This window comes from Myripristis murdjan, chromosome 14 (assembly GCF_902150065.1).
Source record: "Myripristis murdjan chromosome 14, fMyrMur1.1, whole genome shotgun sequence".
Classification (NCBI taxonomy): domain Eukaryota; kingdom Metazoa; phylum Chordata; class Actinopteri; order Holocentriformes; family Holocentridae; genus Myripristis; species Myripristis murdjan.
Window position 1 is genome coordinate 16,313,703 of NC_043993.1, and position 11,877 is coordinate 16,325,579.

At 41.8% G+C, this 11,877-nt stretch overlaps 1 protein-coding gene across 1 annotated transcript in view; it reads left to right on the plus strand.

The window, feature by feature from the left end:
- The window catches only part of trpc6a (transient receptor potential cation channel, subfamily C, member 6a), a 10,940-nt gene extending 1,114 nt beyond the window's left edge, over nt 1-9,826 (plus strand). The window contains exons 2-14 of the mRNA XM_030068793.1: nt 1,194-1,522; nt 2,115-2,247; nt 2,521-2,821; nt 4,157-4,342; nt 5,126-5,290; nt 5,429-5,684; nt 5,840-6,067; nt 6,556-6,820; nt 7,574-7,769; nt 8,643-8,843; nt 9,073-9,129; nt 9,222-9,297; nt 9,503-9,826. Of these exons, the coding sequence (XP_029924653.1) occupies nt 1,194-1,522; nt 2,115-2,247; nt 2,521-2,821; nt 4,157-4,342; nt 5,126-5,290; nt 5,429-5,684; nt 5,840-6,067; nt 6,556-6,820; nt 7,574-7,769; nt 8,643-8,843; nt 9,073-9,129; nt 9,222-9,297; nt 9,503-9,630 (2,521 nt within the window). The 3' untranslated portion in view covers nt 9,631-9,826. The remainder of the gene's footprint in view (nt 1-1,193; nt 1,523-2,114; nt 2,248-2,520; nt 2,822-4,156; nt 4,343-5,125; nt 5,291-5,428; nt 5,685-5,839; nt 6,068-6,555; nt 6,821-7,573; nt 7,770-8,642; nt 8,844-9,072; nt 9,130-9,221; nt 9,298-9,502) is intronic.
- The last annotated feature ends 2,051 nt before the right edge of the window (nt 9,827-11,877 follow it).

The following is an 11,877-nucleotide window of genomic DNA, read 5'->3' on the forward strand; positions in this document are numbered from 1 at the left end:
CTCTCCAAACTATTCATCTGACAGTGTTTTGGTACATGATAGTTTCTGTGTGTGGACCTTACAATATAACCTATAATAATGAAGTCATTGAGGTAATAACCACAGAATTGTTAGAAATTTATATGCAGTGATGTGGTTTCTCTCCAGTGCCATCCAAAAAGTATGATAGTGATTTTGCTTTAGCACTACCACTACAGCATAGTTTATTACATGAAATTAAGAAGGTGGTTTTGGTAAAATATTGTGGAATTGTCAACAAACTCACAAAATTCCTGTTTGAATATGACCAATAAATTTTGTAAAAGAAGTCAAAAGTATTTTTTATTTGTTGCAGTGAAATATCCTCTGCTCTTAATCATCATCTTGCTAAAATAATACCCCTTCATGCCAATTTTGGACTTACTAACCACTGTGAGGGTGCATTTGGGGGACATAAAGCATAAGCATTCAAACACTGGACTAAATAAAAACATGTAGCAGATCAATGGGATTGTTTATAGAAAGTGAAAGCAGAGTTCGGAGGTATTACACTAACAAGAATATGTGATGCCACCTACAGGGGGCGATGTAGAGTGCTAAAAGTTTGCCAAATGAAATCAAATGAACAGCAGTCAAAAAGAAAAAGATGGTGGTTTAGATGATTCACATTTCTTTGTGCTTAGATGAACTGACACATGGAACCATTTTAGGAAAAGAAGAAAAAAAAAACTTTTTTTCCTCTGGTTATGCAACCAGTCAACATCACATAGCCTCAATGCACAGTTTTACAACCATCAGTTTCACGATCAATCGATTTTATTTACTTGGGCTGTGTAACAATGACAGTCAATCAAATGTGATGATCATTTTCTAGCCTTTAGCGCCACTGACTGCCACTTATGCTACTCTGTTTAGCAAGTGCTCAACACTGCCCCTGGTGGCCAACAGACTTTGAGAGTACTGCACTCTTTTGGTGAAAGTCATGTTTTTCTGTGTATTAAATTGTGCCATTATAATTAATTTCAAGCAAAGTAATAATTATAAAATGCTATAAATGTAATGTTTGACCAATAAAAAAATGCCCAAGTTAAAGAGATACTCAGTAAAGTTAAGATGAAAACACATGAATCGAGTGTGTTTTTGAGATGTCTCTCTGTTTGTTTGTTTTGTTTAGGTTATACACTGTATATTTATGTCATTTTTCCACCTCACAGCCACGGCACCTCTGAGAGGCAGCTCATGGCGCGCCTCCTGGCCGTGAAGCGCCGCCAGGCTCTGCGCGGCCCTGCCTACATGTTCTCCGCTCCCTCCACCAGCCTGTCGGAGGCTGAGCAGCGCTTCCTGGAAGCGGCTGAGTACGGCAACATTCCAGAGGTGCGGCGCATGCTGCTGCAAATGCCCAGTTTGAACGTCAACGCTGTGGACTACATGGGCCAGAATGCATTGCAGCTGGCTGTGGCCAATGAGCATCTGGAGGTGACAGAGCTGTTACTGGGAAGGGCGGAGTTGGCAAGAGTGGGTGACGCCCTCCTATTAGCCATCAGTAAGATGTTGCATGTGTGCAAACATGTGTGTGTGTTTGTGTGTGTACACGTGTCAATGAGATCAGGGAGATTCAACAGACCTCTCCATCAAAAAGTACCAGACTTATAGAGGCCTTGCAGTTGCATCACAAATCTTTGTGCAGCCACGCAATCGCAGCCAGAATCATCTGTGCTCAAATAAATACCAAATAGCCTATATTACAGCCGGTCTAAAGAAAGAGAAATGAAAAAGTTTGTTTTGACACTGCCGTAGATCTATTTGGTACTTTTGTTATTAGTGAATCAGAGAAGCTATATTTGTTTCCAATTTTAGGTTGCTATGACACAGTAAAGTGTGCTGTTTTCAGTTTCTTCTCCAGAGCATTCTTTTGAAAGCATGAGCTTGTGAAAAAAGTAATCCATCTTAAAGGTCCTATGAAAATGTTCATAGGGAACTTCAAATATACAGAAATAAGAACAAAATAACATTGTCCTGAGAGGTATGAGTGAAATGGCCCTTTAAGTAAGCAGAATTTCCCACTAAGGCTATCAAAAGTATCAGGCACCAAACCACTCTATCATCTTTCCCCTGTCTTGGTGTGTATGCTGCAGGCAAAGGGTATGTTCGCATCACAGAGGCTCTGCTGGGTCATCCTTCATTTAGAGACACCCGACGTCTGACAGCCAGCCCCGCCCAGGCGGACATGCTGGATGACTTCTTTGCTTATGATGAGGACGGGACACGGTAAGAGAGTTTAAGCGGGTGGAAATGGCAGTGGACTTTAAGACTGTTGTTCCAAAAGATGTCCCAAACTGTCCTGTAATTTTCATTAGACCACTGTATTAAAAATGTGGCTGGGGACTATTTGTGATGTGACATTATTTAAAATAAAGGGGAGTACAACAACAGGGAAAAGTGTTGATTGGTCAAAGCTGCGAGCCCTCATGAGACAGTGTAAGTCCAGCTGTGTAAATGTAAATGTGTTTGTCGTCTGTGTGGATGTGTACATTCTTTTAGGTTCTCTCATGATGTGACCCCGGTGATCCTTGCAGCCCACTGCCAGGAGTATGAGATCGTGCACACTCTGCTGAGCAAAGGCGCCCGCATCGACCCTCCTCACGACTATTTCTGCTGCTGCGACTCCTGTAACTACCAGCAGCAGTACGACTCCTTCAGCCACTCTCGATCGAGGATCAACGCCTACAGAGGCCTCGCCCGTCCAGCTTACCTGTCCCTGTCCAATGAAGACCCGGTGCTGGCGGCCCTGGAGCTCAGCAATGAGCTGGCGGTGCTGGCGAACATCGAGAAAGAATTCAAGGCATGAACGCTCAGTATCACACACAGAATATCTGTGGAATTTGAATCATAAATATTAGAATCAAGGGGACACACATACTAGTGCACATAGTGTTCTGCAAAACAATTTAAAACAACAATACTGCAGTTTACAAAATGTATCCGTGCCTTGGTGCTGGTGCCCAGCTGCCAGTAAGAGCTGACAGTGAACATAGTAATGTTTTATGACCTTGTAACAGAGGAAGCAGAAACAAAACAAGAGGCCTGGATTCTGCAGCCGTTACTGGCACTGCTGGTTTGACACTCACATAACTGAATAATTACTGCTGTGCTTGAGCATGACTTAACAGTGCATTATACTTCACAGCAAATTAGATGCACGTGAGTATAACAATGCAGTCACATGTTGCATCATAAAAGTATCCATAAAGCTACAGCGAACTGTGCACAGCATGGGGCACAGTTTAACTTTGTTTTTAATGTGTATACATATATATATATATATATATATATATATATATATATATATATATATACACACAGCCTGAGGTAAAATGGAGCCATATAGAATATCTTGGATACTGGGTTAACACCTACAAAAGCTACACCTGGGACCATAAATATATCATCGTCACATTAATTGTGATACCTTGATGTATAGCATAAACAAATGATTCAACCTTAACCTTCTTAACCCCAAGTCTAATAAAACCACACTTCCTATAAAACGTGTAAATCCCATTGCTTCCTGTTGTAAAGAGGGTGCTACTTGTCACTCCATGCTCAAGATTATTTTTTCCCCGAATAGCCATTCATTTGTTCCACAGGCTGTCACAAACTGAGAGTTTTAGCTCCACTTGTGCTGGAAGAATAGCATCCCATTCCCATTTTGTGCCGTAAAGCAATTGTACCGTAAATGAGTGGGGCAGATTTCCCAGAAAATCCTGCCAATTGGCTGCCAGTCTTTTTGGTTGATGGATTTGTTTGATGACAGTGATTTACAGTAATCTCTAAATTTATAGAGTGAAGTTATGAGTGTAAGAATTATACACATAGCTGCACACATGAGAATGAAAATGGCAGTGCTCTCATCTATTACTGCATTGAACAGAAATGTTAAATGCAGGCTGTGAAGTTGAGATTGTAACTCCATAACGTAACCTTTGGTATTTGATGTGCAAAGCTGTTACTTGCCCATCCGTGTTTACAGTTTTTCTCATGGACTTCTTATAGTCGGTTATGAGATTCTGTGCATGAAAATATACCCACATCATTGCAGCTGTGACCATAATGAGAGTCTTTATTCACACACAGAACCTCACTCATCGATGCACACTTTTTCTCATGGTGTTCACAGAATGACTACCGCCGTCTGTCGAGCCAGTGTAAGGATTACGTGGTGGGCTTGCTGGATCTGTGTCGCAGCACGGAGGAGGTGGAGGCAATCCTGAACGGAGAAACAGACTCTGAGGACAGCTATGATCTACCTGGTCGCCAGTCACTCGCCCGGCTCAAATTAGCCATCAAATATGAGCTCAAGAAGGTCAGTATGCTCTCAAACATCAAAGCAGGAAATCATGCTTTATGATGTTTATCAAATTTAAAGGACTAGTTCACCCAAAATACAAAAAAAGATATTTTTCCATTTAGCCCTAGTGCACTCAATTGATCCTGTTGTTTTTGTGTGATTGGACAAGACCTCTAATTTGTAGCTGTTGGGTGTGGATAGATACACTTTGCAGGTGGTTTTTGGCAGGAAATGGGTCCCAGTGAAACCTGTAAGCCCTGACTGCTGCGGATTATGCTGGGTGTCCGTGGCTGTTAAGTTTTTCACATGTACGTCTTTGATGTTCAAGCTCAACAAACAAATGCCCATCCATCCCCATTGTGTTTGGGTGCAGGGAAGCAGGAAACCTCGCCAAATCAAACTCAGACTCAAAATCAGACTAAGTGGAAGGATAGATGGAACCAGAGGGAAGTGGCAAAATATCCCCTTTTTTGTATTTTGCGTGAACTGTTCCCTTAAAATGTTTTGGGGGGGACACAAAAGTCTCCCACTCAGTTTCCATTTTCAGCTGTCTCCTGTACAGTTTTTTTTTATAGACTGGGATGCAGTCCTTCCCCTTCCTGCTTCCTTGGCCCATTAGTCTCACAAAGGAAGGATCATATTATAGTTTAGGCTGCAAGGCCTGTTTATGTTCACACTCCACAGAAGCAATAAACATTCTGTCTCGAAATCCCTGCCTTGTCTCGTCTTCCTCCCCTCTCTTCCTTCTCTTCCTTCTCTTCCTTCTCCTTCTTCCACCATCCTTTCTCTGCCTCTCAGTTTGTGGCTCATCCAAACTGCCAGCAGCAGTTGTTGAGTATCTGGTATGAGAGTCTGCCTGGCCTGAGACAACAGACGACTGCTATCAAGCTGCTGGTGGTGCTGGGAGTTGCTATAGGGCTGCCTGGCCTGGCTCTGGCTTACTGGGTTGCCCCTTGCAGCAGAGTATGTACCATTTACCCTTACTAAGTGTTTTCATGTGTTTTATCTCTTACTGCTACCAAAAGCACATCTAATAATAGTCATTTTAGTATTTTTGGTGCTTTACAGACAATAAAACAACAATAGTTCTGTGTGTCTCAGGTGGGGAAGGTGATGCGTAGCCCCTTCATGAAGTTCGTGGCCCACGCCTCCTCCTTCACCATTTTCCTGTGCCTCCTCGTCCTGAACGCTGCTGACCGCTTTGCCGGCACCACTCTGCTGCCCAACATGACCCACCACCACCTTGCAGAAGGACCCTGGCTCAACTACAGCCCTAAGCCGGACCCGCTGCTGCTCTACCGCATGACCACAACACCCTTCACCTGGATGGAGATCCTTATCATATCCTGGGTCATAGGTCAGAATATGACGTTTACCACATATTAAATATGTAACACTTGCTGCTGAAATGACCCAATTTCCCCATGGAAATCATGAAAGTTTTATCTTATCTGTAGTATTTGTTCATTACTGTATATTGTGTCATTTCATCTGCCCTCTTTGCCTTTGCAGGTATGATCTGGGCCGAGGTGAAGGAGATCTGGAGTCAGGGTCCAGGAGAATACCTGGTCGAACCCTGGAACTTCCTGGACTTTGGCATGTTGGCAATCTTCCTGGCCTCCTTCAGCTGCCGCTTCTCAGCATTAAAACATGCAGACGCAGCCCAGACCTATGTGCACAAACACTACACAACACTGACTAATGTTACACTGCCCCCAGAGATACATTACTTTACACTGGGTGAGCACACACACACACACACAGACACACACTTGCATAGGCAGACACAAACACAGACAGCCGCTTTACATGCCTCAGTTCACCAACCGAATAAATAATCGCAGACCAGTCTATGTTTAGGCTCTTACCGGCTCAATTCAGTTCAGTTCAGTTGTTGATTCAGTTCAGTTTGATTTGATTAGATTTGATTCAGTTCAATTCAGTTCACTTTGATTTGTTTCAGTGCAGTTCAATTCAGTTCAATTCAATTCAATTCAATTCAATTCAATTCAATTCAATTCAATTCAATTCAATTCAATTCAATTCAATTCAGTTAAAAAGTTGCCAAAAATCAGTATTAAGAGCCTAAATATTGCATCAAAGCCACCATCTGACAATGACACATACAAAACAATAGCTATATAACATTAGGCAATGTTATATTTGGTATTTGGAGTATCAAATCACTTCAGTATTACATGGGAACTTGACTGACTGTCTGTTTTCAGCACGTATCTACTGGTTACCATCGGATCCCCAGCTGGTGTCCGAGGGCCTGTACGCCGTGGCGGTCGTCCTGAGTTTCTCTCGGATTGCCTACATCCTCCCGGCCAATGAGAGCTTCGGTCCGCTGCAGATCTCTCTGGGCAGGACGGTCAAGGACATCTTCAAGTTCATGGTCATCTTCATCTTGGTCTTTCTGGCATTCATGATCGGCATGTTCAACCTCTACTCCTACTATCTGGGAGCCAAACAGAACGATGCTTTCACCACGTAAGACAAACTCGAGCACATTTACATGCCTACACACACACACACACACACACACACACTGCCTTTTCAGTATTTTAGTAGTTTTTCCGACTGTTCAGCAGCAGGAAAACACATAGAAGTAGACTTTTCTATATAAAGTCACTATAGTTTAATTCCTCTCAACTACCATGGCACCCAACATGCATCTTGCAGTTAAACATAATGATGTACAGTAATGTAAGAATTAAATCTAAGCGTGAACATCTGTTTTTGTTGAAGTAGCTTTTCTCACAAAGCATCTCTCAGTGTTTTTTCAAAGTGCAGCGGTGGGCCTCCCCAGGCAGGCACCAAACATTTAGGAGTGGCTCAAGGACTGAAGGTGAAAAATTGTGTTCATGAAGAATTGAGAAAAAGCTGATTTGTATTTTTTAAACAGATAAAGTGCTGTAGAACTAAATCTGTCATTAAACTAAATCTGTCGTTTGGTTAAAGAGGTAATTCTGGGGAATTTCTCAGTTTTTGAGTCAGCTCCTTTAAGTTATCTGTGTGCAGTTTGTTATGGCGAACAGCAATATCTGGCTATCTTAGCTCATTGGATATTTATGGGATTAAACACAGTCCACACACTCTTTTTCTACATGTTGCCTGAGGGAAGGCCCACAGTCTCAGACTCTGAAAGGCCTGCTCTGGAGTGATTATCTTTTTTATCTCGTTGAATTTAAAATAACTTTCTGTCTTGTCTCCCTTCCTAATACTCCCTGTGTCTCTGCCCAGACTGGAGGAGAGCTTCAAGACATTGTTCTGGGCTATATTTGGACTGTCAGAGGTCAAGTCTGTTGTGATTAACAACGGACACAAATTCATCGAGAACATCGGATACGTGCTCTACGGGGTTTACAACGTTACCATGGTGATCGTATTGCTCAACATGCTCATCGCCATGATTAACAGCTCTTTCCAGGAGATTGAGGTTTGTCACTCAAGAACCAAACTCCATGTGATACAGGCTTATGCAGCTAATGTGCAAATAAAGGCTCCACCACCTTTACTTCTATCACAGTTGTTCCTGTTTTTAAGTTTTTAAGTTTTCAGAAGAAAGGTGGTGGTCTGCTGAGAAGAACGACAAAAGAGGGAATTCCAGGAACTGATGTAAAGGCATTCATTTCAAACTGGAGAAAAGCTGAATTTAAAACGCAGAGTTGGGTTAATTTGCAAAAGATAAAAAAGTTGTAGCTAAGGGTAATGAATAAAAGCCTCCTGCACAAAAATATTATATATCTGATGCCTTCAATACATATTGACAGGATTGTGAGGAGGGACATAAAGCATTTGTGTGTCCTGTTCAATGACAAAATAACCATTATTCTCTTCCAGACGTAAAAACACGGGATGAACTTTTCAGACACTTATCTTTCTTAACTTTCACAGTAAAATACAAACTATGCTTTTTTTGTTAGAGGGATGAAGATGATGATATACAGTGTATGCATAACTATGAGGTGTCTACCATGTGCCCTACAATATTGTAATTTGAGATATCAGATTTGCAGGTAGAAAATGTAGCATCAGAGCAATTCAGAAACTACAGCCTGAATTTTACATATATTTTTTCCCCTGTGTTGTAATTTGGTGAGCCGTTCTGATGTACTAGAGCACCTTATTTGGATTTCACCCAATAAATTCTTTATAGTTGCAAAACGAATTTATAAAAATATTAATAAAAATATTAAGGTGGTGAATTCCTTTTATAGCCACTGTTGCATCAGTGGGTGAGTGAGTCTGAGTGAAACAATATGCAATCGTCTCGGCCCCTCCTCTCCAATCTGTGCCCTCTTTCCTGTAGGACGATGCTGATGTTGAGTGGAAGTTTGCTCGCGCCAAACTGTGGTTCTCGTATTTTGAAGAGGGCAGGACGCTCCCTGTGCCTTTTAACCTGGTTCCCAGTCCTAAATCTATGCTGGGACTGGCCACTGGCATCAAATCTCTGCTCCTGCAACACTTGGCAGGGCACGGTGAAGGCACAGACGGTGCACAGCTCCACCAGGTACACGACTTATACATCTCCTTCATCAACCTTTACAGTATTTATTGCACTATCACCAAATTTCCTCTTACTTGAGCTGTAGCATCACTGAAGCAGAGCCTGAGCACCTCCCAGTGGTTTCACTGCCACACCACAGGCTCCTGGAGACTGTTGATGACAGGTTTACCCCGCACAGCATCCATCAATGTTTCATTGTGTTCACTCCAGTTCATTTCACCTTATTTTCCAGCTTGGAGAGGGAAAAACTTCAGGATATGGTGGTTCTTCCAGCCCTACTCGGTATCAGGTATCTGTCTGTGTCTCTGTGTCTGGGTCAAAATACTCCGCCTAGAAGACCGACGATGCAAATGCTAACCTGTGGACCGCTTGATGTTGCAGAAGATCATGAAGCGACTGATAAAGCGTTACATCATCAAAGCGCAGGCCGACAGAGAGAGTGATGAGATCACTGAGGGTAAGTTCACCATTTCCTTTCTGCAGGTTTTCATTCCAAGATGCTTCATCCATTTTGGGAAAAAAAAAAACAAATGCTGTCTGATACTGATCTGTTGATATTATTAGTGACCGTCTTTTTTTAAAATATTTAAAATATTTTGAATATTGCATTTTGGCATGAAACTCTTTTACACTGATGAGAGCGTTGGTGTGTGTTCCTCTAGGAGAGCTGAAGGAAATCAAGCAAGACATCTCCAGTCTGCGCTACGAGCTGCTGGAGGAGAAATCTAAGAACATGGAGACACTGGAGGGACTGCTGAGGAGGCTAGGAGAGATCAGTTCACCTTCATAGTATCTCCTACACACACACACACACAATGTAAAACATCAAAATAAAGGACATCAACGATGGCAATATCTCAGATCTCTGTTGCTGAGTATGTCATGTGACTTCAGTGCCTTAAATGTAGCTCATTCAGACTTGTACAGCTTTAAGACTTTAAATGCCCACACTGCATCACTAAATGTAGATATAGAATAGTGGTGAAAGCAAATGTGTCTATATGACTATAACATTAAATACAGCCTGTTGGTCCCATGGTCATATTTTGTCTCATTTCTTTTATAATGCACATTTGTCACTGGATTTCATATGAACTGATGGAGCTGTGCTGGAGTTATGCGTTGGTCACAGAGATCTTGCTCACTCTCATGCCAACACACTAGAAATAACATGCATTACAACAGCAAATTCATGAGAAAAATTTCCTTTTGTTCCAAAAAAAGAAAAGGCATGTTTTATAATTTGCACGGTTTTCAATTGGAAGAACATTTCCGGAGAAATCGTAAATCTTTTTAGATACCCTTAAGACTTTGGGATCATTTTGTCCTTTCCCACTCAGATAGGCCTACAAATACAGCGCACTGTTGGGAGACAGATCTTTGGGTCACAGTTTACAGTTCGAACCTATGAAAAGCACAAAAAACCTGCACACTGAACTGCCTCTTTCCCTGTGTTATATACGTTTTGATCCTGCCCGACAAGATCCCACAGGGTAATAAAGAAAAAGAAGTTGTACGGTGTATGATTTTTCCGCTTTTGTGAGTGCACACACTCACATGTAAAAACTTTAAGTAGTCTTTTTTATCTACAGAAAACTTGTCTCTTTTCACTTGAGTGTAAAAAACACATCCAGATCAAACCAATAATCGCATAAGTACTTTATACTGCTTTACTCTTGCTTTAAGATGAAGTTTTTCCACTAATTTTTATTATATTTCCATGTCTTCTGACCCACTGTAACGGTTGTTCAGCACACCGGCACATGGAACAGGTATGTGCTAAAGTGTGTGACTCAGTGTCACATTACACACTTCTGTTCACAGGGTCTTGTTCATTTTTAACTTCCAGCAAAGACACCATAAGCAAGCAATTTATCTTACCAGGATGAAAACCTATTCTGTAATAAGGACTGTGTGCAGGGATGCAGCTTTCTTGGGTTTTCACAGGCTGTAACTATTGAACAAATTGCTTCTGTACTGACAGCTGTAATTATTTATTCTATGTGCTGTGTATTGTTTACATATGAGACATTGTTAGGCTTGGTTCCAAGTCAACATCTGGTGCTGGACACATGGCGATGGACAGACACTTTGACCACAGCGGGAATCAAACTTGTAATCCTGTTATGGAACGGATTCTGTAACCACTTAACCACCCAGCGACCCATCAGCAAATCGTCAAGGGACTTCCACCATTTAACGACATCCAAACCCTAACTAGTGGGAAGATATACTGTATCCTGGACTGAGTTTTAATTAATTATTCAGCCAGAGAGGCAGACAAATTCTCATGACGCAGCTGTTTTTTACAGCATGGGCATGAAACACTTGACACTGTAGGTGTGGCATTAGAGCCTTCCTCAAGGGCATTTTCACTGGAACAGGGAAGGGAGGGGGCTCCTCACTTACCAGTCCTGCCCAGATTTTCCAAGAAATTATGTGACATTATGGAAGCAAGCTTGCTTCTCTAAACATCAAGCTACTATGGCTGCACAAATGCAAACCATGTAATGACCAACAAAAAAAAAAAGTAAGAGGAAAATTTCCATCCCTCCTAGATGTGGAACATTTACAGAATGTACAAACACAAAATCGCTGCTTATTCTTTTGTTAAGGATTTCTTTCCTTTATTTAGACAGCAGGAGCGCTGAGAAAGACAGGATAGAGACGGTTATGGCAGGATTCAATCCTCGGCCAGCAGGGATATACATACATCGGTCCAGAGACAGGAACACGTCACTATCCCGTGGCACACAACTACAAAATTAATTTCATTCATGATTCTTCAAATGCATAAATTACCACAATTGATAAAAGTATTGTTTTTCTGTAGACGTCTGTAGGTAAACCATTGCAGGTGTCTTGATCACAGCAAAGAAACTGCCATTCACTAGAGCAGGGTTCGAGGTATTATCTGAGCTTTGTTTTTTTTTTTGTTTTTTTAAATAACTAATGTTAGGGGCGTGGATAAATATAGAGAGAGATTTCTCAGCTCATTGCGTGGGCCAACACTTAAACACACCGCAGTCCACTACTT